The sequence below is a fragment of the Chelmon rostratus genome, chromosome 10 (genome assembly GCF_017976325.1).
Source record: "Chelmon rostratus isolate fCheRos1 chromosome 10, fCheRos1.pri, whole genome shotgun sequence".
NCBI classification, from domain to species: Eukaryota; Metazoa; Chordata; class Actinopteri; order Chaetodontiformes; family Chaetodontidae; genus Chelmon; species Chelmon rostratus.
The window spans coordinates 28,294,964-28,321,454 of NC_055667.1; the positions used below are offsets into that span (position 1 = coordinate 28,294,964).

Here is a 26,491-nt window from a genome sequence, read left to right on the forward strand (position 1 = left end):
TGTTCACACACACACACACACACACACACACACACACACACACACACACACACACTACAGAATCCAGTCAAAACAATGTGGGTTTGCCACCAGCCTGTGAGTCATGACAGTCTGACTCCATTCACTGATTGTGAGTCGTACTTGTAGGGGTCTGTGGGGTCCTCGGCGTTGCAGGCCTCGGCGTGTCCGTTACACACGCAGCGTCCTCCGATGCTGATGTCTTTGATACTGTAGTAATACTGCAACAGAAAAACAACAGAAACATGAGCTATCATCATTAAGACACTGTTGTACTTTGACATCTTGGGAAATGAGCTCGATCGCTTTCTTTCCGACAGTTCGGCGAGAATATTGATCCCACTCTCACATCTGTATTAAATATGAAGCTGGAGCTGGGAGACGCCTGGCTCGGTCCATGCTTCTGAAAAGTCCACCTCCCAGCACCTCTGAAGCTCATTAGCTAACATGAGCTAATTAATAATAATCATTAGCTCATTAGCTAATATGCTACAGCCTGTTTGTAAAATGCTGAGAAGCAGATTGTTTAACCTTTAACCTCTACTTCACCCACCAAAGGAGGATCAAATGTACATTCTGGATATTGTTGATACTGTTGCCATGTATGGAGCTTTTGCTTAGCTTAGCATAAAGGCGGAGGGTAACTAGCCTGTGTCTGTGCAAAGGGATAAACAGATTCACCTGTCAGCATCTCACTGTTTAACACACAGTATGTTATTGGTTTCATTCGTACACTAACAGAAATGTATTTGTGGTTTCATAGGGAGTTACGTAGTATAACCTTTTCTTCTAGTCTTTATGCTAAGCTAACCTAAGCTCTCGCTCTGTGTCAGTCAGTTTGGAGGGACATGATGTCAACAAACCGGGCTGTTTTTTGCTGCACAGTCTTACCCTGCGGGTGACGGTGGGGTCACGCAGCGCCTTTCCCATCAGGTGTCCCAGCAGCGTGTTGGTTCTCAGGAAGCGAAGCCGGATGTTGGTGGCCTTGGTGAACTCCCTCAGTACCGGCGAGTAGGAGAAGTTCATCGCCCCGGGCCGACCGTTCACCAGCGACACCACGATCTGGGAGGAAGCACAAAGATTATCAGCAAACCATCAGGCGAGGACGTAAAACATCCCAACCTGGAATAATCCTGCAAACATCAGCTGGATTACATCGACCACATCCACCATCGAAGCCTCCTCGTGTGACATCATGAAATGCCGATCATTTAGTTGATGAACTAATCGACGAACTGACTTTGTTTCAGCTCTGCAGCTACAGACAGACACACAAACACACACTCACCTCTCCATTCTCCAGCGGGACGATGCGCGAGTATTCAGTGGTGCAGACGACGTCGTCGTCATCGTTGATCCTCTCAATGGTTCTCTGTCCAAACCGCTCGATGCAGTCTCTCTTAGAGGCTACACACACACACACACACACACACACACACACACACACACACACACACACAGAAGAAAAGCTGTCATCAGGTGTTGTAAATGTGTGAACGTCCCCTCGTGTTAAACCTGACGAGTGTAAAACCATCCTGAAGCATTTTAATGATGCGTCTCAGGGTGATAATTAAAGGGGGCCCTTGGTTTGGTGGAGGTCTGTCTTTATCCCAACAGTCCTCCTTAAATACACCTCAGCTGCAGTTTGAGCTTCACAACAGCTGGAAACATCTGCCTCCACTGACTTCACCAACTCTGTGAAACTAAACTACTGGAACTGATCTAAATCCTAAACCTGAGACCACTGGTTCAACTGCACCTTTTTATTCATATCAGGAGTCATTTAGACGGATTAACACACTACAAAATGTCAAGATATGAAATGTCCAGGATTATAAAAAAGGTTATCTCAGCAGCTCCCATCCAAACTTTGTTGTTTGGATGTTAACAGAGAGCAGTAAAATGTGTCTGTCAGCGTGACTGTGGCGGGAACGTACTTTTAGTAACTGCTACCTGCTATAGTGTGATTTGGTGGCTAAAAGTATTTTATTAAGACATTAAGGTCTAAACTGGAAGTGGAGAAAACCATCATGTTGGATCAGAACAGCAAACTGAAGTCGGACTAAAGATCTGCACAGCGTGCTGGAAGCTCCCAGCAGATAAGTGACAGTACAGGCTGCAGAGCCTCCGTCTGCCTTTAAACAGCTTTGAACAGCATCAGACACTCTGCAGAACGTCATCAGTCTTTAAGTCTGAAGGGTTAAACCTCAATGAAATGTCTTTGTTCCAAAAAACTAAAGCTTTCAGGTTCTCCTGCACTGCGAGCAGCTGTGTCATGTTTCAGGTGGCGTGTAAATGAAGTTAATTAGTTAAGTTAATTAACTACCAGTATGTAAGTGACACTGTTGCAAACATCAAGGCACACCAAGAAGGATCCTCCACATGTGGGGCAGTTCTGAGGTCAGTCATCACTTCAGTTATTTCATCTCATCGTATAAACATGTTCTGAAACAGCATCCCGTGGCTGAAAACGAGCTTCAGCTCGCAGCATTCAGGTCAGCTATGATTGGCTGGAGTCAGTCCATGGCTCAGAACTCGTCTGTAGACCAGGTGTGGCACATTAAGGAGGTTTGTCTACCTGAGACAGCTGAAGCTTCAGAGCAGATCTCCTCCTAAACAAAGCTGGAGAGGAAGCAGCACCACATTCGTACAACGCCAAGTGTTCGGCCATTTACAAGGTACATTTTCCCTGCAGCAGCATCCTCCAAAGACAGGGATCTGAAACCGGTCTATGTCGGGACTGGTTTCAGGCTGCAGGTTTTTGCTTTACTTTGTCTCACTGTTTACTTTTGAGTGGAGGGAATTTAAAGATGTAAAGCTTCTTGATCCACTGTGGAGCGCATTAAACAAACAGAGAGCGAGTCCCTGCGAGCACAGCGATGCACAGCATGCCTGCAGGGAGCATTCTGCAGCTGAAACCTTCATTTCTCCGGCAGCTCGGACACCTGAAGCAGCTTTTAATAATGCTCATTAATGCCAGGTCACACACACACACACACACACACACACACACACACAGGTGAGGCAGACCCAAACCCCCTTCGCCTCCTTCTCTTTTAATCAGGTGAGCATCAAGCTGCGACCTGCTGAGAATCAAGCCTGGAATTCCCCCACAGCCCACCTGGACTGACATCTGCCTTGGCCAATCAGCTGGCAGCTCTGTGATGTAATGCTCTCCCCCCGCCTGCCCTCGGGGCTGCGGTTTAACTCTGAGATTAGAGGGAGAATTACGCTGAACCCTGGGGGAGGTTAGGAAAGCATGAAGTGATGCTGATGGAATTTGACTCAGTTTGGTCCAAAGAGCATCTGGAGTCAGAGACTGTGTGAACGTATGCTGTACAGGTGTGTGTGTGTGTGTGTGTGTGTGTTTCTCCTCACAGGCGAAGTACTGCCAGGGCTGGTAGGTCTGCCCGTGGTCGATGGATCTCTCCAGAACCCAAAGGTCTGGACGGGGAGAGTTGGCGAACTTGATCAACACGTAGGCCACATGGTAGAGCTGCAGAGAGGAAGAAGAGAGAAGAAGAGTTCACATCCCAGCATGGTTCACGCTGTTACGGCAAATCAATTAATCAGCTGATTTCAGCTCCACATCGACGAAGGATGCATCTCACCACTGTGTGTCATGTTTCAAAGCAAGTGAGGTCGAAGCAGGAGATGCAGGACAAGATGAGAGGAAAGAAAGGAAAGAAAACACAGGGAAGGAAAGAAATAATAAGAAATAATCAAGAACAGGATATGAAACAAAAGGAAGGAAGGAAAGGAAAAGGAAAAGAAACCAAAATACATGAAACAAAAGGAGGGAAGGAAAGAACAAGACAAGAAATGAAAGCAAAGCAAAATCAGGAAAAAGAAAAAGAAGGAAAGGATGGGACAGGAAATGAAAAAAAGGAAGCATTATGAAAGGAAAGAAATGAAAGGAAATGAAAAGAACAGAGTAGGAAAGAAAACAAAAGGAAAGGAAAGAAAGGAACAGACAAGAAAGGATAGGACATAGGAAAGGAGACGAAACAACAGAAAGGATAGGAGATGAAACAAAAGGAAGGAAAGGGCATCGATGAGAGGATAAAAGAAGAAGCTCCTGACAGCCTGATGTGTTCTGTCGTGTTACTCGTTACTATCAAAGACCTGATCGCCGACTAACGAGCACCAGATGCTCCAGGATCAGATCCTGGTCCTGACACAACAGTTTCACAAGGCAACGATGATGAGATGAGATGAGATTTTCTACAGAGCTGTATTCATCCCACAGCAGACATGGACACGTTGTCTTTTATTCCACATGGACAGACGTGTTTACAGACGTGGACGCAAAGCTGAACGTCAGCTTAAAGCCCAACAACAGCCAACCCTTGAGTCCGTCTTTCTGTCCATGTTATAACAAGTTCAACACTTAGCTGGTGTCTCAGCATCACAGCATGAACACACACACACAGACACACACACACAAACGCCTGCAAAAACATCACTGTGGAATTCCAGAAGTGTGTTTCAGGCTGATGAATGAGGGAGGAGGAGGATGGAGGGATGAAGGAGGAGGACAGAACAGACTCACGTTCATCCATCCATCTGTCCATCATTCATACGTCGTCAGGAGGCTTTATGATGTTACAACAGGGCAACTTTCCAGCACTTTAGCTTTAGATCATTTCTCAAACGAGAAAACAGAGAACACAGTTAGAACTGACCAATCAGAGTCTTCATGTCATTAAAATGGTAAAAATCTTTGTACGTTTCTTTCTATGGGTAGAAAAATCATGTTAATCAAAAAAAAGGAAGAAGAACATGCACTTTAATTTGCATTTTGTCCAGTAAAAGAAATCATATCTGCTTGAAACACAAATAAAAGCTTTGGGCATCATAAGCATGTGTGTGTGTGTGTGTGTGTGTGTGTGTGTGTGTGTGTGTGTGTGTGTGTTTGAAAGAGATCTAAAGGACAGGAAACTGAAGGCGAGGCCTCGATGCGTCCTCGGGGGCCAAACATATTGAAAGAAAAATCCAGAAGCCTTCCTCTGATCCCGGGGTTAAAGTTTGACGTGACGAAATGTGAACTGTGAAACAACCCAACATATTTACAGAATGTAGAGATTCACCACCTCTCAGCAGGTTTATTTCCAGTCTTTGTCTACCAGGACGAACAGGGGGGAGCCAGCTACGTGATTGGCTGTAGCTCTGGAGTCAGTTAAATCTCCTGCTGCATCATTTTCTATCTCATTATTGTATTTTCTATTCAGATTGTGTCTTGTGATTATTAGTCCAGCGATTTATTTCCATATAAAGAGTGAAGAAGATGATCGGTCACACTGATGTCTGCATGCTGGAGCTGAACTTTGATTTTTAATGTACAGTAAAACATGAAGCTCTGATAAAAACTGGCCGAACAGCCCAGAATAAAACGCTGAACTACAAACCGATCACACTGTTCTGCCCGTCTCCAGCTCTCTGTGGGGGTCGGTCTGTTGCCCAGTGACACACACAAAAGTTTTTGCTGACCCTCTTTTTCTCAACACACACACCTCTGTAGGATTTATGGATTAGCTGTGGCCTCCCAGGTCAGCCTCCCCGTCAATCCCATCAATCAGACTGCTAGTGCCATGGCAACGAGCAGCCAGCAACAGGTCAAACAAGGGGGAGAGACACTGATGGAGAGAATAAGAGAGCAGCTGGAAGAAAACTGGAGGAATGAAAGGAGTGGACAGCATGGAAACAAGATGAAGAAGAAGCTGTTCTCTGAAGGTTCAGAGTCAGAGCCGAGGCAGCTTCACTCCGACAGCGACCCGTCGTCAAAGCCCGGCACAGCCGAGCCGTCAAAGACGTCTCAAAACCACTTTGTCGGGCGCGCCACGTAGCAAGACAGCGAGCGTTACTTCAAGACGTGACCTCGCGGGACAGAGCTCCTAACACCACGTCCTTAAAAAGAAGACGTGAAGACGGTCAGACCTGCCACGACTTCCGATGTGTGATGAGATGTGATGAGAGGAGGATGGAGTCAACTGTTCATCCTGTTCACTGTGCTACATATCTGTGAAGCCACAGACAGCAGCGTCGCATCAAGTCTACTTATACAGCTCCTGTCATTCGACCAACTCAAACACCAACAAGAAAAGAAACAATCCATGACAGGAACACACAGAGTGAGAAGGTGTTACTGTTCCTGATAAAAGGGAAGAATAGAAAAACTGTGATTGAGGATCAGTTTTTCTATTCTTCCCTTTTATCAGGAACAGTAACACCTTCTCAGATCCCTCCACAGTTCAGATGGACTTGAATTGAAGCTTGAGCACCTGCACCTCAGTGTGTGTGTGTGTGTGTGTGTGTGTGTGTGTGTGTGTGTGTGTGTGTGTGTGAGATCAATGCGTGTCAATGAATGGAGTCAGACTGCACCGTCATGACTCACAGACTTGTGGCAAACCAACATTGTTTTGACTGGATTTTGAAATGTGTGCGTGTGTGTGTGTGTGTGCGTGTGCATGTGTGTGTGTGTGTGCGTGTGTGTGTGTGTGTCTGGCCCCTGGCTGGTTTAATAATTGTACACATTCCTTGGTGGCACCACATTCCTGGTGCCTCAGGTAACCATGGAGATAAGACAGGAGACACACAACAAAGGGACAGAGGGAAGGATGGAGGGATGAAGGAGGGGACGCTTCAGAGAGAGAAAGAAAGAACGTATCTGAGTCTTTTCATCTTTGAGTATCTTCACACAGTTTTTGGAATCAACAACAAATCATAATCGAACTGATTGGTGCTGGCAGCCTTCGTCTGATCCCTGAACTAGAAAACAGGGTTTGATAAGCTGCTGAAAAGATTGATTCCCTGTGAAACGAGGGACTGAGACATGCTGAACTACATTCTGATATACTCAAACATGTCATGTCATGTCATGTAAATGTCGACTGAAAGTGATTCCTTCAGGATCAAAGTGTGCCTACAGGACTTCAGGAAGTCTGTCTCTCTGGGTTTCAGTGTGAACAGACGATACAGATCTGAGTTCCACATCTGGATCTCCATCAAAATCTAATCAACTGTTCCTCAAAGGCAAACTGCTCTCTGTGGGGCGGCTGCAGTAATGTCAATGAAATCAGAGCGTTACTTCAATCTGAAATCATCAGGATCACTGAGCTCAATGTAAAGTCATGGGACCTGTGTGGAGGAGAAAACACCTGAGAGACGGGACAGGTGAGGAACAGACAGAGGGGAAGGAAGTGAGGCATAGAGAGTCAGACAGGGAATAAGAGCTGGACCCTGATGTCATGCTGTGTGTGTGTGTGTGCGCATGTATTGAGACTGGACAGTATCAGACTGTGGGACAGGCAGCTGATAAAGGTCTAAAAACCACAGCAGATAAAACACAGAAGAAGAAGAAGCTAAAGCAGAAAATATTTGATACTTAAAGTTGATTTAAAAACATAAATTCAGACATTCGACTAACTGCTTCTGCTGTGTGTGTGTGTGTGTGTGTGTGTGTGTGTGTGTGTGTGGAGACACGTGTGAATCTCTTCACAGTAAGACCGGCGGATGGGCAGATTATTCTGGCGTCTTGGGGGCGTCAATGGAGACTCTGTGTGTGTGTGTGTGTGTGTGCGTGCGTGTGTGTGTGTGTGCTGGTAAATGTGTCTGAAGGTGGAGGGAGACAGAGGTTGATAAGAGACAGGACTCAGGAAATAAAGGCGGTGTTGTAAAGCAGAGACGGAGCTGCAGCTGCATCTGTCAGTATGTTGCAGAGACTTAAAGGATCATTCCGCGCTTAAAAGTGCCCCCCCCCACTGAAGTTACTATGACAAAGCATGACCATATATACTGACATATACTGTACATATATATACATATATCATCATATATACATACATCCTCATATATACATATATGCTCATATATACATATCTGATGATCAACTTAAGAATGGCATGGCGTCTGATTCTCTTCCCAGCAGAAACACCATCAGTGATGGAACACACTCAGTTAATTTATCTGTGAGCTGGATGAGAGAGAATGATTCCTCACACGTGTCTCACATGAAGAGACACGCCGCTTCTGTTTCCACTGACTCTTATTATCAGTCAGTCACAGTGTAATCTGTTACTGCGTCTCTGCAGACAGATCCAGTGGTGCCAGACTGAAGAGCAGCTGCTGCACTCTGTCTCGCTCTCACACGCACACACGCACACACGCACACACACACACATGCACGTGCACACATGCATGTGCACATGCATGCATGTGAGTGCACACACACTCATACACGCACACTTACATGTACGCACACACACACATGTGTTAGCATGTATGTGTGTGTGTGTGTCGGGCTGGGACAGCTCCCAGAGAACGAGGGTCATTCCTCACATTCCACGTCAATCTCTGAGTCCCTCTTGTACCTCTTTCCTGTCCTAATCCTCCCTGAACATGTATTCATCTACACCTCCCTCCCTCTTCCTCTCCTTCTTCATCACTATAAAAAGTGATGAACAGAGGCTCTGTGTGGGTTTGTTTTCACTCACTCTGCAGCTAAACTGTTGACATCACCAGAAGGTTCCAGCAACATCCGTTCAATTTTCAACAGATCGTGAATGTTAGACGGACAGACGCACACTCAAACACACAAAGACTGAAGCTAATTAACCAGCAGCTCATTATGTGCATGTGCTGTCCTGACCTGACGTCAGCATTACATGTAACAGCCCCATGCTGCTGGAGCTCAGCCGTCCGTCAACAGAAAAACACTGCTGCTGCACTTTTAACTGCTTTATTCATTCCACTTGTTTCAATATTGTGCTGAGTCGGCTTTTTATTATTTCTACTTTTTAACAACCATTCTTACAAAGCTTCTGTCTAATTTCTACTCTGTGTGTTGTGAATGAGGCCTCGACCTCGATAAGTTAAAATAAATGAATGAAAGCGAAGAATCATCAATCATCACATTTTCAACCACTTTCTGAACATTATAGATTAAAGGATTAATCGAAAATAAAACAGCTCTCTTGTGCTCGTCATCCAATTCAAGGTTCTATACAGGGTCCATTTTTCCAAGTCAAGACTCTCTGAACTATATCCAGAAGTTGAAGACAAATGCGACAAATGTCATCGCTCTCCTTAGTCACATGTTTTTTCTTTGCCCTGATCTCAATGGTTTCTGGACTGGCTACTTTACTATTATGTCCACCGTTCTTGGAGTAAATTTGCAGCCTTGCCCTCTGATTGCCATATTTGGGGTTCCTGATGCCTCACTTGTAATAAACTCTATGCAAAAAGATATGATAGCTTATACATCTTTATTAGCAAGACGGGTTTTATTGTTGCATTGGAAGTCTACTAAATGCCCTTCCATTTCCCGCTGGCTTACTGACACCATGTTTTTTTTAAAACTTGAGAAAATTAAATACACGCTGAGAGGTTGTACTGACAAGTTGAGTGGGTGGAGACCAGGACCCTGAGCACTGTCCATCAGCTCCTCAGAGCGTCCCTCAGCTGAATCCATCATGCAGCTCTGCTGTGAGGTCAGGCTTTTTCAACTTCTGCATGGACACATATCACACCAGGGGAGGAGAACGCCGCCCCCTGGTCTCGCTCCAGGGGTTTGGGAACGTCTGTCTGCTCGTCCCTCAGAAGTCCTGATCCAGGATTCCTGATCCAGGACTCCTCAGGAAAGACTCCTCTCAGGTTTCAGTGAGAACATTTTCTGGCAGTTTCAGGTTTCACCGTCTAAAACAAGACTTGAACGTGTCTTGTTGAATTATGACGGCTGAAAACGATAGCGTGTCTATCGACTTTTCCACTGTCCACTGATTTATCCTCCAACACCACTGGGGGGTCCATTTTTACAGCAAACGAAGGGCTGATAATGCTTTAAACACACTAGTTTGTTTTAGTGACTCACATGCAGAGTTGGATGTAAGCCTCATCAGTTGTTGGTTGTTGCAACAGTCGTCTTCTTGAATCACTTTTGAGCCTCTGGTTTTCACAATCGTAGGCGTCTAAAGCACAAAATCCACCAATGATGTAAGATGTGGATCAAAATATCACAAATTCCTGTACACGCCTCACTTTCCCGCTTCAACGCTCCATAAAAGTCTCGTCCTCGTGGCATCAGATCATGTGCATCCCGGCGCACTGCAGCCGGTGCGTTCTGCTCCATCGGTTTGATATGATACACGTCTGCAGCCGCCACATTTAGCCCCGAGCTAACTCATCTGCGAGCTCCTCAAATCATCTACTGCTGTGATTAAAAGCATGAAAAGATGAATAAACTGGACATGAACTCAAATCCCTCACTTTACCAGCAGGGACAGAGATCAGCAGGCGTTTTCCCAGACAGGAAGCGATGTCACCTGGAACCGCTCGTTATCAACAGGAAGAGAAAACCCAACCGACACTTTGAGAGAATAACAGCCTGCACGTTCACAACAAGCACCTCCATATTCCAACTCCTCCAGGTGGCATTTCAGCAGCCGGAGGCTGAAGATGCACAGAGACGACCTGCAGCCTCGTACCTCCAACACCTTCACATCCAGGCAGCCGGCCCGTACACGCTCAGCCGCCGTCCCACTGTTTCTAAACACTTCAGAAATGTAAAGATTACAGACTCTGTCTTTATCTTTCCATCTTCACGCCGGTTTGCAAAGGGGTTAAAAGCTTCTGCACGTACCCATATACACCAGCCCCCTGACATGCCGGGGCAAGAACGGAAGAGCTGGGTTAAGACTCGGTGATTTACTGAGTTCCAGGGATGTCACAAAGTCGGAAACACTGACTTCCTAATGGAAAAAATGCAATGACGTGACCCCCCAGGAAAGCTAAGTGAGACTCGAAGTCAAATCCAGCAGTTTGATTTTAAGCCTCAGAGGATGTTAAAGTGTGTTCATCAAAGAAAGACAACCTGGACAAAGTGTCTGTGTCTTCCATGTCTCATAATCAGAACTTCTACGACAGTTTTCCGCTCCCTGAATGAGGAAGAACATACTGCTCTTCACTTCAGCTTTGTATGGAGGAAGAGGAGGGTGAGAGCTGAGAGTGATGAAGATAGAGAGGGGGGAAAAAACAGACGTGAAGAAGATAGAAGGAGGAGAGAGATAAGAGAGACGACTCCTGTCGGGGGACCACTGATAGAGGCCTCTGCTCACACAACGCTTATCAGACAGGACGAGGAGGAAGGGAGGAAGGAAAGGAAACGAGGGTCAGTGAAAAGACAAGAAGGAAGGGAGGAAGGAAAAAGTGAGAAAGAAGGATCACACCTTTACTGCTAGAAGAAGACCTGACACATATTTGAACTATATTATATTATATATATACTGAAGAGCTGCAGTTTGCTGTCTGAGAGCAAACGACAAGAACAAACTGCTTCAATACGAGCACGGCCTCGGACAAAAGACAGAGGGACGAGAGAGACGAGAGAGACGAGGGAGACGAGAGAGACGAGGGAGACGAGAGAGACGGGAGAGACGAGAGAGACGAGAGAGACGGGAGAGACGAGAGAGACGGGAGAGACGGGAGAGACGAGAGAGACGGGAGAGACGGGAGAGACGAGAGAGACGAGAGAGACGAGAGAGAGCTGATGGATCAGGAGTGAAGGAGAAATCAGTAGCAGAGTGAAAGGGGGGGGTGGGAGGTGAAACAGGTAGAGGAGGCCTGGAGGGACAGTTTGTCCTCCGGGTTCTTCCACAGGTTGATGCCTTGTTCCACAAGTCTGTCTGACAGTTTAACATCCCCCCAGGAAGTGGAAACTCCTGCACTGTGTGTGTGTGTGTGTGTTGCACCTCTATCTTTGTGTGTTTTAGACCTTGGGAGTGAGGACATGTTTGAAAAGTGAGGACATGTTTGAAAAGTGAGGACATTTTGACTGGTCCTTGCCTCAGAGTCAAATTCCTTTCTGCCTGAACATATTTGGCCAATAAAAGCTGACTGAGTGTTCAAAGACTCTTTAAGGGTTGAAGCTGGAACTAGACCTGAGAGCAGCAGCTCTGAAGACCACATCAGAGAGCCGACACGGCCGAACATGAAGGAGTGAAGACACAGAGGAGGTTTAAGGTGCTCATTTTCACACTGAAAGACATTTTCATGAAACTGTCAGACGCTGTCCTAATCCCACGCTGGCTTCTTTAGGCTCAGGTTCAGGTCAGAGTTAGGCTTAAAGCCATGACGTCATGACGTCAGCGAGGATTCTCAAAGGTAACATGTGAGAGTCTTTGCTGCAGTTTGCTGGATCAGAACTAAAGGACTGTGGGTCTAAAGGAGGTGAGAAACAGGATTTAGACATTCCAGGACGAATTAAACTGCTAGCATCACCCCCGCTCTCCCTGCAGTGTTCACACCCAGGGTTCACACCCACCGGCCTCATTGCAGCGTCTGCACTCTTCCATTCAGAAGTCGCTGTTTTCAGTTTGAGTTAAAATAAATCAACACGTGATCCTCCACCAAACATTAAGAGCCGGTAACTGCAACTCAAACAACAGCTGAACCGTCTCCATCAGCCGTATCTGACCCCCGCACAAAGGAAGTCCTCACTGAAACTGACAACCATGCTGAAAATGTTCCAAATGTGCCAAAACTCAAAGACCAGAGGAATTATGGGATATAAGGAGGAAAAAACAGGTCCAGGGAGGGCAGAAGGAGAAGGAAGGGAGGTTTCCTCTCCTGTGACCGTGACTTTCTCCACCATCCTGGTCCACTCCTCCTTTCATGTGTTCCCTCCATCCCTTATCATCACAGACAGCCGGAGCAAATCCCATAATTAGTGAAGAATGAGAGGAGGAAGAGGAGGAAGAGGAGGAGTGATAAGGGTGAGAGGAGGAGGGAGGGCAGGTTATCATAATGAAGAGAGAGGTGGAGGAGGGAGGAGTTCGTAGAAACTCTTCAAGGTGAAACACACACACACACACACACACACACACACACACACACACACACACACACACACACACACACACACGCACACAGGATCGACCATAGCGGTCTGTCAGTTTCCACGTTTTACTTTGTATCCATCTGTCACGTCTTTGTCCCTTTAAGTTCTTAAATGAAAGAAATAATTAAATACATTTTATTATTGAATGATCTTAAATTAATGATAAGGTGAAATGAGGGTTTATGGCATTAAAATGTTGGGCAGCTGTGGCAGGTCTCACACATCCTCACCTCCAGCGTCATGATCAATAGAAATAGAAATAGTTAGTAGCTGATATCTAGGTGATAAATACGTGGCATTTTGTGTCAAATGGCAGCTATTTTTTAATGAATGTAATGTTTTATTTTTATGAAGGTGTATTCATTTAAATTTTTTTAGACCTGTCAGAGGTGGCAGAGATCCACAGCTGCAATAAAACACTAGAAAAAAACTATACACAATTCAGATATAATAGAGCAGCAACTGCCTCATTATCTCGACCCTGATCACCTAAATGTGACTTACTGTTGTAAAATGATGTAAACAGCATCTCACATTGACCACTGGGCTCTCAAAACACAAGAACCAGTGACATTTGTCTATATCGTGATCAATGGCCTCAGGTGTGGAACCCCCAGAGGTTCACGTCCTCATCTGGGCTTTGACTTATGAGCTCTTTGGCTAATCTGAGGAAGAGATGGTGGTTTTAGTCTCACGTTAATAAACACACTGTGAACTTTTTCTGTAATAAATCAAGACCGCCTTCTTTTTCTAACCTTAACCAAGTGCTGCCGTCGCCTGGGCAACCAGAAACACGCTGTCAACACAGTACAAAGACGACACGACATTAATAAATATTCCTCCCAGAGTTTCGAGAAAAGCTCTGGCATCCTTCAGAATGTACTGTTGCATGAAGTCGCACATACACCTCCTGTCCAGGAGACAGGGCTGCAGTTAATTAGTTCAGGACTCGAGCTGGGGGAGTGCGCTGTGCTCGCCCGTCGCCCCCCTCAACTACAGAGAGGTCAAAGGTCAAAGTCTTGTTCAAGGTCAACACTGAGGCTGCAGGGCAGGACAATGTGCCGTCAAGACAAACTGGTAAACTAGTTCCAGACTCGGTGGAAGGATTATTCAATAGAGCCTTTTCCACAAACACAGGTGTAACTGATTACATTAAAGACGGCTCTGATCCATCTAAGGGCTCCGGTAAATCCATCCAGGGGCTCTGGACCTGGATAAACCAAACCGTATGCAGCCATCCTTAATGTTCATCCCAGCTGTGACGTGTCTATAACACCTGTGAGAAAGGTCTATAACACCTGTGAGAAAGGTCTATTACACCTGTGACAAAGGTCTATAACACCTGTGAGAAAGGTCTATTACACCTGTGAGAAAGGTCTATCACACCTGTGAGAAAGGTCTATTACACCTGTGAGAAAGGTCTATAACACCTGTGAGAAAGGTCTATAACACCTGTGAGAAAGGTCTATTACACCTGTGAGAAAGGTCTATCACACCTGTGAGAAAGGTCTATAACACCTGTGAGAAAGGTCTATTACACCTGTGAGAAAGGTCTATTACACCTGTGAGAAAGGTCTATTACACCTGTCCAAAGCTTCTTCATCAAGGACACGTCGCCTGTAAAACTCCTTCATGCTGAGTAGCTTCACATCAAAACCAAATCCAGTTTTTCCTACAAAAGGAAACGTTCTGCTCGGTTCCACGGCAGGTTAAAGATGATTATTCCACCAGAAAAAAAACACTTCAGGACTAAGTGCCTATTAGCTGTAAGCTGTAGATATTAGCCAGATGTCTTGTTTGGTGCATACGGTGTCCATCATGCAGACAGGCTGTCAGACAGAAACGTCCTCGGCCTCGTCAAATATTCCCAGCATGTGTAACAGTTTAAGGCTGAATGTTAATGGTGACTGGGAGTGCTGACGCTCCCCAGCTGTCGGCTTTACTGGAACCAGTCACAGTTGCCGCAGCCCTCAGCTTGTTTCCCTCAGTTACGAATAAACACGTCCTCGCTGTCTGTCGGTACAAATGTCTTTCTGTGTCCGTCGGCTTTGACGGCGGGGTGATCCTGGGGGTGTCCACGGGGTCACAAGTTCAGCCCCGCCGACAGCTGACGGACACTCATTAATGTGTCTGAACCACAGGTCGGAGATATGTGACAAGGAACAAGTGTAGAGCATGCACGCACGCACGCACGCACGCACGCACGCACGCACACACACACGCACGCACACGTCTGCCTCTGTTCAGACACCTGAGGAGTTTTTAGACTTTACTCAAAGCTGTGCATCCTCTGAAGGATCAGCAGGAGATTTAAAGTAACAGGTAAGTAAGAACTGAGCTGGACTGAGCGATGCTGCAACATTCAGAAGGTTTTGGGAGGAAAAAATGGAAAGAAATCAATTTGTAGATGAAAGACTAAAAGCAGAATATCATCAGTCAGAGCCGCCTCTTTAAAATAACTCAAATGATGAACCTGAAGGTGCAGTTTCTAGAACAGTATTCACTGAACTGACCATGCAGGCTGGAGTTTAAGAGTTGCATCAGAGCAGTTTGGATGACTCTGCCTGTCTGCCTCTTCACTGACTCAATATGTTTCAACGAATAACGAAGAAAAGACTGAATGAGGAACATTTCACAGCATCTTCATATCAGAGGAGGTTTGGACAGTTAACTCACAGATATTGATCCTGCAGACTTCAGCTTATTGTTCAGTGTTGTACTGCAGCAACTCACAATCACTGGAAACTATTGGAAAGCTTCGTGTGGTGCCAATCACACACACACACACACACACACATACACACCCTTTCCACTCCCATTCACTGTTTTATGACTTAACTATGGGAAAACACTCCCTTCTGTTTGTCCTCCCTCCATCCCTCCACCCCCTCTCCACTCCTCTGTTTGTATGTGGGGGGTGACATTCCTGCAGCTACACGACTGTAAGGCCGGATTCAGAGGGACACTTCAGACCTCAGACCGAAGATGATCGCAGCTCAACTTTTGTTCATCGTTTTCCTGCAACGCACCGAGCTGAACAATCGAATGTGCTGAAGATCGCACACCAAGATCTAACGCTGATGACCTGCCAGCATCGCACCAACTTCCACTGCTCTATTTCTATTCACCTGTTGGTTTATTCTTGGTGTTTAATTTATGGATTTAATCACACAATGTTTTCAGATTTATTCCTTGTCTATGCCTTATGCTGGTCTCTTCGTACAAACATTACTGTGTGTTTCACTGCTGTGTTCATGTGTTTGTTGTAAAGCACTGTGTGATGCTGGGTTGGTGAGTGCTATACAAAAATATATTATTAGGGACACGGGGCAACGTCCCGAGTCACTGGCTCCTACAGCTATTTCATAGCTGCAGGAGCCAGTGACTCGGGGCGTAGCCCCCGAGTCACTTATTACTATCCCGCGCGTTTCTTCTTCTTCTTATTATTTTTCATCCTCCTCCAAGTTTTCGTCCCTTAACTCGCCCCGCAGCTTTGAGAAAACCCTCGCAAATTATATATCAAAACGTGCGGTTTGATCGGGATCGGTGTGCTATTACTTTTCTCAAATTTATTTCCCATAAGAATGAATGGGACGGGCGAAAAAAAAAAGATTGAAATTGGAGTTTTGCAAACGTCTGTAGCTCAGGCATACATTCACCGAGAGACTTCATTTAAACTTTAAAATGTAGACCCAAGTCTGGTCTATTGGTGTGTTCATCCACATTTTGATTGGTCGTATAGTTTTTGATCAGTCACTGTTCAATGACAGTGATCGTTTTGAGGGAAATTTTGAGATTATAATGGGTGTGTATTGCACGGAATGTTCGTGCTAGAGTGCGTGCTAGAGTGGCACAGAGTCTAAAAATGATCGGAAAATCTTCTCTTTTTCTCGTCGCTACGGCCACAAATTACACTCTACACGCATAATTTTGGGATCATTTTGTAGACAAACTTGTCCTCTTTCGTGTGATGTCCTCGAAAAAACCGAGAGACTTACTGAATTTAAATAGTGAGACTTTTTGTGCAGCCAGCTCCCTCCTGCTCTCCCATTAAGTCCCATGTTAAAATTCAGAGCTGTTTTGTGAGAAAAGCAGAAATGCCTCCTGTCTTTAGATCGCCATAAAAACAAAAGTTGTTGTCTCAGGAATAAAACGAGATGATATTCGGACTCAGGAAGGTCTCGGGAGTCCAGTGATCTATAGTACACTCTGATAGGAGGTACGGTTCTCTCACCAGAGGATTTAGTTCAGGAGGTTCGCCGAACCCAAATCTCACTGCATACAATACAAACTCCTGTTCTCTGAGTCGCAGCCTGCCGGACAGTGTCTTTTTAAATCGACCATTTAGTCATTTTTCTAAAGAATATTTGGACATAATACACACGTACATCTGGCCCAGACCTGTCCGCATCTCACAGTGTAATCGGTTTTTTGATAGCAGCTACGGTTTTGTCACAATCGCAAGTTGTTCGGAAGAAACCGACAGCGAAAAAGCCGCTTTTCAAGGGAGGAGTTTAACAGGTGCAACTGTCATTTACACACACACCGGTCAATAACCCACGCACACACATCTGCAGGACAACAAGCCTGAGAATGATTATCTTAACGAGCTCAGTCAAAACAAGGGCATTGTTTGAAAACAATCTCTGTCCAACAAGCAGTTAAACTCAGCTTCAGAAAGCTCTTTGCCAAAGAGGTTGAGACAGTAGTCACACAAAAAGGGCTAACCAACAGCAAAAAAGTGATTAAAAACAGCACGTCAAAACTGAACAGGAACAGGTAAACAGTGGGAGAGGTGCAGAGGTAATTATCAGCAGGTGGGGCAGAAGTTACACACGCACACACGCACACACACACACACACATTCAGACACACATATACCAGACACATCTCCATGTAGGAGCTGGTTGGGCTGCTTGTGTAGTTCAAGCAGACACACACACACAAACAGACGAAGACACACACATACGCAGTCACACACAATGACAGATACATAAACACACACACACACAGACAAATGCATAATGAAAACCCCATCCCCCCGCCCCCTTGTTAACGCCGTTAGCTCTGTTAGCTCTGTTAGCACCGTTAGCTCTGTTAGCACAGTTAGCTCTGTTAGCGTTAGCGCCGTTAGCTCTATTAGCGCGGTTAGCTGTTAGCTCCGTTAGTGTTAGCTCTGCTAGCTCCGTTAGCATTAGCTCCATTCATGTTTATTGATTCAGTTCATTAATTCATGTTAACAGAGACATGAAGCAGAGGAGAGAAGCAGACACAGACAGCTGAGGTGATCAACAGAGACAGACAAGGAGAAAGCCACAGAAACACAGCTGAGAGCAATTCATTAATCAGGGACTGACTACCTCTGATATCTGCCGTTTTCTCAAATTGCAGCCTTTTTCAATTGTCCGCTGCTTCGCCATAGTTTCTCCTAGAGACTTCATTCAAACTTTAAAACGTAGATAATTTTGTCGGCTCAAAATGACCCTCGGCACATTTTGATATCTCTTACGGTTTTCGAGCTATGACCATCGAAGGCCGACGTAAGACGCAAACAACTGCGTATAAGAAATGAATGGGGAAATTTCCTCAAATTTCAGCCTTTTTCAATTGTCCGCTGCTCGGCCATACTTTGTCCTAGAGACTTCATTCAAACTTTAAAACGTAGATAATTTTGTCGGCTCCAACACACCCCGTGTCCCTTTCAAAATTTCCCAGGGGGAATTTTCTAGTTATCATTATTATTAATCATCGTGGGGCTTTTTCTTGGTTGTACACGAGAAGCTGACAGACACTGTGTACTGTTTTAAACAGAACAAACATGCTGTATTGTTTTAATCAAGGAGAGTTCAAACTAATTAATATCAAGGCGATGTTAATGGATCAGACACTTTTAAAACTACCAGCTACGTCAGGAAAAACAAAGGATTAAGTGGTTCATCTCTGGTTATTTGAGCTCATGTTGGAGCCATCAGATCTTTCACTTCTTTCAGTTTAATTAAGTCCTCCAGTTTTGTTCCACAGTCCAAAACCAGGTGAACTCAGCAGGTATGTTGGTTTACCAAACTCCAGACACCCCCACTCTCTACAGGCAGCTTCCTTATTCAGAGAGACCTGCTGCTTCTCAGGCCACTGTACACTGTAAGACACACAGGTTGAACCCAGCTTTTAGGCCTGTTTTCTCTCACTAAAACTCCTGTGACCCAAAAAAAGTCACAGGTTTGATCCCCGAGATGTTGAGCCGACACTGAAACCCCTGAAAGTATGTGATTCAGACACGAACACCTGTATTCATGGTGTTTGACATGAACACTGGGAAACTTCCACTTGTGTTAATCATTAGAAACGTGAGATGAACTTTAACTTAGTGACCTATACTTCCTCCGCTCGCCCTTTCTTTCCTCCCCCGCTCCTTCATTTCAATCACCAGCAAAGAAAAGCAGAGAAACTCAAACAGTCTGCTGGAGTTGACCCGCTGAAAACCAATATTTACTGTCACATTAAGGAGAGCAGACCTGCCTCTTTGTCCTCCTCCTCACACTCTGTCGCTTTCCCCCCGTTTCTTCACATTTGATCATTTGTGGACCTGCCGTTCTTCCCTTCATGGAAAATGCTGTTAAGTGAAACAGCCTGACTTTAACACAGCGCTGGAGAGACGAATCAAGTTTACGATAATGACATACTGAACTATTTCTTTCATGTATTGTTCATTTATTCAGAAAATCTTGCTGAGCTCAACAGCCTGATGTGAATGATTTGAAGATGCATGTCTTCCTACGATCAGGCCATCAATCCACACTGAGCAGGGACATTTTAACGCTGAAGACAATCTTTTCAGAAACGCTCTCCATGGTGGATGAAGTCTTAATTTGTACTGAAAATGTCGCTATTTCTTTTGCAGTTTTGCCACTTCAACTCAAAACAACCTGAAACCTGTGGAAAATAACTTAAAACCTTCCTTTACTGGACTTTAAGTCCACTTACTGACTCTTTACTCATAAACTTAATAAAAAAACCAGCCAAATAAGAAATCTGGTCCATATTAATTAATCAGACTTAACGGCCATGCTAGCAGCTGTCTGAGGCTGCACTTCGGCACAGTGTTGTTTTGATTTAAATGCTAATGTTAGAATGCTAACATGTTTATAACGACGGTAACAGTCTGTTCAGCAGGGAAATGTTGAGTCTTGCTAACTTATTTCAGCTTCTTGGTACGTTAGCATTTGCTAATTAGCAGCAGGTGCAGCTGAGGCTGATGGGAGCTGGAGGACTCCTCACTACAATCATGTCGCTAATGTGGCTAAAAAGACAAGAAGAAATGAAGCGACTGCAGCAGCAGAGACGAGGAAAAGCTGGACCATAGACTAAGATGCAAAAACACCTGCAGGTTTATTCAGTTTTGACGTGGACACAAAAACGCCTCACGTGTTCCAGCCTACTTTAACGAGCCTGGTTTGGAGGTTCTGCTTCTCCTCGGGCCGGTGAACTGCTGAGGACCCGGCTGAACCCGGCCCGTCTCACTCCAGTTCTTCTGCCGCTCTAAATGAGCTCGTTGTGTGATAGCGGGCAGACATTAGCATCCGTCTATTCTTAGTCTGGTTTGGCAGAGCAGGAAGAAAACTGCTCAAAGTCACTGGTGTACTTCCTGGCACAGAAAGTGTTTTTCTGTCTGGGGAGGACGCTGCACACGCTCATCACACACTGCAGCTGGACGTCGACGACGTGGACGGGACTTTGAGGTTGATACCACATGTTTATCTTTTTCATTTATAAAATGAGTCTTTTCTTGAGTTTCTTTTTTCTGGGTTCAGGAAAGAGCACAGTGACGAATGTGTTCAGCCTAGCTTAGCATAAAGCGTAGGGGAAGCGTTAGCATTAGTTAGCATTGCACCATCAACATGCATGTCGACGTGTAAATTCACATTTGGAAACAACAAAAGAGGCGTTTTGGGGTGATGTACAGTTTGCTAACAGCATTTCATTAACAGCTGGTCCCAGTGACTCTCACGAGTTCTGTCATCGTACTAATACTGGGTGTACTGGTGACCAGCTGCAAGCTAACGGGACGTAGCATGTAACCAAAATTATTTCTGAGCTGACGGAGGGAGGTTTTTCCCTCTTTTGATAGAGGCTAGCTGTTCTCCCTGTTTCCAGTGTTTGTGCTAAGCTAGGCTGAACACATGCCGGATGTATTTAGCCTAGCTTAGCACATCTCTTGACTGAACACGTTCTTGGCACATCTTTTTTTAATCCTTTCTACTCGTGATGATTTTCATGTGATGTGTTGGCTTTTAAATGTCTATTTTTTGTCATCTGTCACTGAAGCATCTGGACCTGAATCAGACATCAGCTGAACTTCACAACAACCCAAGCGTGCTCATCTTGACTCCACCAGAGTCAAAGTGGGTTAAAGGCGTGCTTGTGTGAAGGACGCTGGTCTAGCATGGTTTGCTGTCTGAGAATGTGTCAACAGCTCACACAGACCTTGACAGAACTGAACATCCTCTGAATAACAAACACTGAGCTGATGAGTCCGTTTGAGCTTTGCCTGAACGTGTCTGCGTTCTTGGACCACATGTCCTTAAAAAGACTCCTGCAGGAGGACATCTCGCTCCCTGTGAACTGCAGAATGAGGGACTAGATTTATGGAGAGGGTTAGGGTCTGCCGTCTGTTTGCATGCACCTTAACTTATCTGATCTCCTTTTTAATTAATTCCCCACTGAAACCCATTTCCCCCGTCTCCCCATGAAGGATCTAAGACACTTCATTGGCTGTTCACTACTGTTTCCTCCATGTTTGTTCTCAGTGTTTCTGAATGGGCCGAACACTCTCGCTGACACAATGGTGTGATAAAGGGCCCATTGAGAAGTCCTCTGAATGCTAAGTCATTGGGAGGGCTCGGGACCACTGCCGCATCAAAAGGAGGCTGTGAGGGCGAGCAAACACCGCAAGACAATGGGCCCGAGCTGAATGGATGTTAGGGGTCGCTCAGGCTGGAGAACAGAGTCAACATGTCTGAACCAGATCGCAGAGGGCTTCAGTAAAACCTGGTTCCTCTGTTGTTCAACACAAACGTCCCGTTCAGCATTAAAAAGAGTCTTTTGGGATCGAGTCAACAGCTCTGAGCTGATTTGAATGAAGCCAGAGGATCCGATCACCAGAGCCACATTTAGAGACATCTGGGACACGTCTGACGAGGACAAAGGCTGCGTCCAACATCTGTTTTCATTACTCATTAAACTTTGATTAGTTAATCATTTAGTCTACAAAACGTCAGAAATGGTAAAAAGGGCCATTCTAATTTCCCAGAGGTTCAGGTGATATCTTCACATTTCTTTAAACAGTTCAAAATCAATAGTTTCAATATTTTCATATTAAAATATCAAAATTACACAGAACAGGGTTGAAAATTATATAATATCACTTTACATCATTGACTAACCTGTTCTATAAATCTTTATAATCTCTGAAATGTCAGAAAACATGACAAAAATCCAGCTGCACTCTGATCCCCAGATCACATGGTCACGTCTTCACACAGTCTGACCAGCAGTCCAAAACCCAAAGTTCAGAAATCATTAAAAAGAGAAGAGAGGTTTTAGAAGCGAGAACACGGCCATGATATGTGAAGATGATTCATTTGATCATCGATGGTACACAACAGAGCGAAGGTGTGTGTGCGTGCGTGTGTGTGTGTGTGTGTGTGTGTGTGTGTTCGTGTGTGTGTGTCTGAGTGTGTTTTGTGGGTTGAGCTGGTGGACACACAGTCAGTGGAGGGTCAGAGAGTTCAAAGCAGCAGGAAGTTAAGAATTGAAGAGCCTGACAATGACCTTTGACCTGTGACAGATCAACAGGCTGGAACAGACATCATGGATGAGAGTGACACACACACACACACACACACACACACACACACACACACGCACACGCACACGCACACGCACACACACACACACACACACACAGAACCACTGAAGGGCAGCAAGAAGAGTGGGAGGTGCCCTCTTATAATCACTTCCTCTGCTTTGATAATGGCACACACACACACACACACACACACACACACACACACACAGACCATTTGACATTTCTATCAAAGATCGAGTATGAATGGTTTCTTTTTCTGTCGTTCCCAGCTGGAGTCCTTCTCCACTTCTCTCTGCCCTTCCTGTCCTCCTCCTCCTCCTTCTCCTCCTCCTCCTCCTCCTCCCTACAATTTCTCTCTCATTCACTTGCTTCTTCCTTCTTGTTTTACTCCCTGCAGTAATTCCTACAGCCACACTTCCATCCACTTCCTCTCTTCATTCATTTTCTCGTTCTTCGTCATGAGTCAATGAGAAACTGAGCGCCAACATCAACAACACACAGAAGCAGGCAGCTAGAAAACACCCGAAATATCAGGCCCTGCTCCTTTCCTCCCTGCCTCCACTCATCCATCATCCCTCCTTTATTCTGGTGTAGATGTGACATCAGCTTCAGCCTTTTTGCCTCTTTCTGTCTCTTCACTCAGAGCTGAATCACTCCTATTAAGGTCACATTCGTCCCTCGCTCCCTCTCTCCACCTCTTTTTGTCCCCCTCTTTGCTCATTTTCCTGCCCAGTACACATAATGAATGACTGAAAAATGTGCACTGCGTATCAGCGTTTGTGTGTTTGTGTGAGGGGACACAGTTTCAGAGGCAACGTTTAACCCTGAACGAGGAGGACAGAAAAACAGGAAGACGAAGGCCGATGATGACTCCATGATGACAGAAATAAGAGTCACAGACGAGAACAGGCGAGTGGACGGAGGAATGAATGACTGCAACTGTTGACCGTCAGCCAAAATGATGTAAATTAAGAAATAGAAAGGGGGCCACTATTAAAAGATGTGGCTTGTGGTCGACTGAGTCATTGTGGACAACAGCTACAGAGAGAGGAGAACTGTCCCCCCAGTCATGCATCACTTTTTTTGAAGGCTTAATGATGATGATAACACATAAATCCTCCATAAAGCTGACAATGTTCATGTTGCTGTGTCTGTTGGATGACCTGCAGCTGCTGCACACACGATGCGTCCTCATCATCGATCAGACTGTGGATTACTTTAAATCCAGGATGGTGTCTTCATGTCTCTAAATGTCATGTTTGATCTGAGCCAACAGCCCAGAACAAAAAGATAATCAAGAGAGAGACAGACACACAGACCTGTGTCAACACAGAACACACTGAGGTGATGTCAGGCTACTTGTGCTCCCCTACATGTTGTCATTAATGGTACAGTCTGTTGTTGGGCTCAGCCTCCTGAGTCCAGCTGCTGGTACCCACAAGCCCTTGTGTTAGGGAGTCATTTCCTGGTGTTAGTTTAGATTCTGCTTTATTGCATCACAGTTTGTTTGTTGTAGAACTGAACTTGTCATGCATTATTGACTGCTGCTGGCCTTGTTCACAGGATATACATCACAAAGACACTGGTGCTGTTGCTAACCTGTGATTGGACTCCTTGAAGACTTCTTCTATTTGTCTTATGAATATGTACAGTCGTAGTATTCTTTAAGGCCAACGCGACTAAAACCGATTTCACAAACGAATCAAACAGCATGCATGAGACCAGCTGACCAGCAACGCCACATACTGTCCTCACCAACTGGTTGGTGAGGACAGTATGTGAACTGAAACGACTGGTTGGTCCGTATTGATGATCCAAAAACATGATGGAAGGACAGAACAAAGAAACCAGCCCAGAGGCGTCAGTCCAGTGTGAATCTGCTCAAACAGGCCAGCATCATGGTCACAGTCCATCTGAACTGTTTGCTTCATGCTCAAACAGAGACTGACGTCTGATGAAAGGCTACACCGAGCTGTTCAAAGCGGCTCTGCACTGGTTCCATCAGTCGTACATTCTGCTGGTGGAGGAATAAGGTGAACCTCGGCTAAACAGAAATCTGATGATCTGTCCCGGCAGCGGCTGACTGTCAGTCTGTGTGTCATGACCTTCAGAAGCTCAGGCTGGTTCAGGAGCTGTTGCTCACATGGACCCGTTTTGTCCACTGACGGTTTAACTGATGTCAACCTGACATCAAACTACAGATATTAAACAGAGAGCTGATGTGAGCTCAGCTTTACTCCCAGAAAGCGTGTCAGAAACTGCTGGAACTCTCCCAGATACAAACCTCCACCCTGCAGCCCAGAGCCCCCGGCCACGCTCGAGGTAACGCTGAGGCTCAAACCACATCAATAGCAGGAAGCAGTGAATCGGGAGCAGCTGGCACCACGCTCGCTCTCAGGCGCGGCTAACAATGGAGCTGCGTATCTGTTCGTCCTGTAGGGAAACCTGCCGACGCAGCAGGAAATGAAGAAACATCTGAATCTGTCTATGAAGACCTTCTGAAACGTGATGTACAGTTTTTCTTCGTCATGTGTAACAGTCAACTGAACATCTTCAGGTTCTGGACCGTCACTGAGACCAGACAAGCTAACTGATCCTGGACTCTTAGACGTTGTGAGTGACATTCCTTCACTTTTCTTTAAACATCAACGGTGGATCAATGACCTGAGAAACTATCCTGCAGATTGATCAGTATGGTTATTTGCAGCCCTCGTCGGCTGCTGCTGAATCTTTTACATGCTGTAAGTGCAAAAAGCCTGTATTGTGCTCTAATAACAGGCTGCAGAAACAAACATCCCCTCTTCTTTCCCTCTGTCATCTCCTCCTCCTCCTCTTTCCATGCCCTCACCCTCCTTCCTCTTCTTCACCTCCGTTTTTATCTGCAAAGCCTCCTTCCCGCCCACCTCTTTTTTTAATGGTCTCGCCCCCCCTCCCGTCCTCCTCCTCTCTTCCAGGGAATTTTGCTTCACTTGGCCTTCAAACTGGATTTCTACCTCCTTCCTTTCATGTTCCTGGTCTCCTTGTTTTTTCATCTCCTCTCCTCTACATCCCCTCCATCCCTCCCCTCCCCTCCCCCTTTACCTGTCATTAAAGAATCCTTCCACTATCACACACCTGAGGAATGAAACTGCTCGTAGACACACATCCGGGCACAGAAAGCACACACCAGCGTTTCACTGCACTTAGATCACTCAGCCCACCGAGGCTGACGACTCAACGGTGAACGGTGCTGAACTGCGTATGACCTCATTGGATGATTCATATTCTTCCTCCACTTCATCAGGTAGCTGTCATTCCTCTTCCATCCCTCTCCCCCCTCCTGCTCTGCCTTCCTCAGTGAGGAACAGAGCAGGAGGCCGGCGGGTACGAATACATCGACTGTACATACGAGGAATAATGAGGTGAGATCGTTTCAACGTGTTTCAGTGCATTTCAAACTGAGACAACACATCTCTCCAGAAACTGTTCCTAAACCCCTTTATCTGAGGACGAGGAGGAGAACAAGGAGCGATGAAGAGCAATGAGAGCAGGAGACGTCAGAAGAAGGAAGATAGGAAGGCAGAGGAGATAGAAAAGGTCTATACTGGGCTGTGAGTTATCTGAAAGCGATAGGCAGGATGGGGGGGTGCAGATATAGAGAGAAAGGAGGAGGAGAGGAAGAGGAGGGGGAGGAGCTGTGTGAGAACTTGTGCTCCTTACTTAAAAGTCTGACACAT

The 26,491-nt window shown here is 45.6% G+C and overlaps 1 protein-coding gene across 1 annotated transcript in view; it reads right to left on the reverse strand.

Annotated features, from left to right (window-relative positions):
* The window catches only part of lama5 (laminin, alpha 5), a 90,923-nt gene that overhangs the window by 54,952 nt on the left and 9,480 nt on the right, over positions 1-26,491 (reverse strand). The window contains exons 3-6 of the mRNA XM_041945610.1: positions 3,397-3,514; positions 1,307-1,425; positions 910-1,080; positions 142-239 (exon numbers count right to left, since the gene is read on the reverse strand). Coding sequence (XP_041801544.1) covers positions 142-239; positions 910-1,080; positions 1,307-1,425; positions 3,397-3,514 — 506 coding nt within the window. The remainder of the gene's footprint in view (positions 1-141; positions 240-909; positions 1,081-1,306; positions 1,426-3,396; positions 3,515-26,491) is intronic.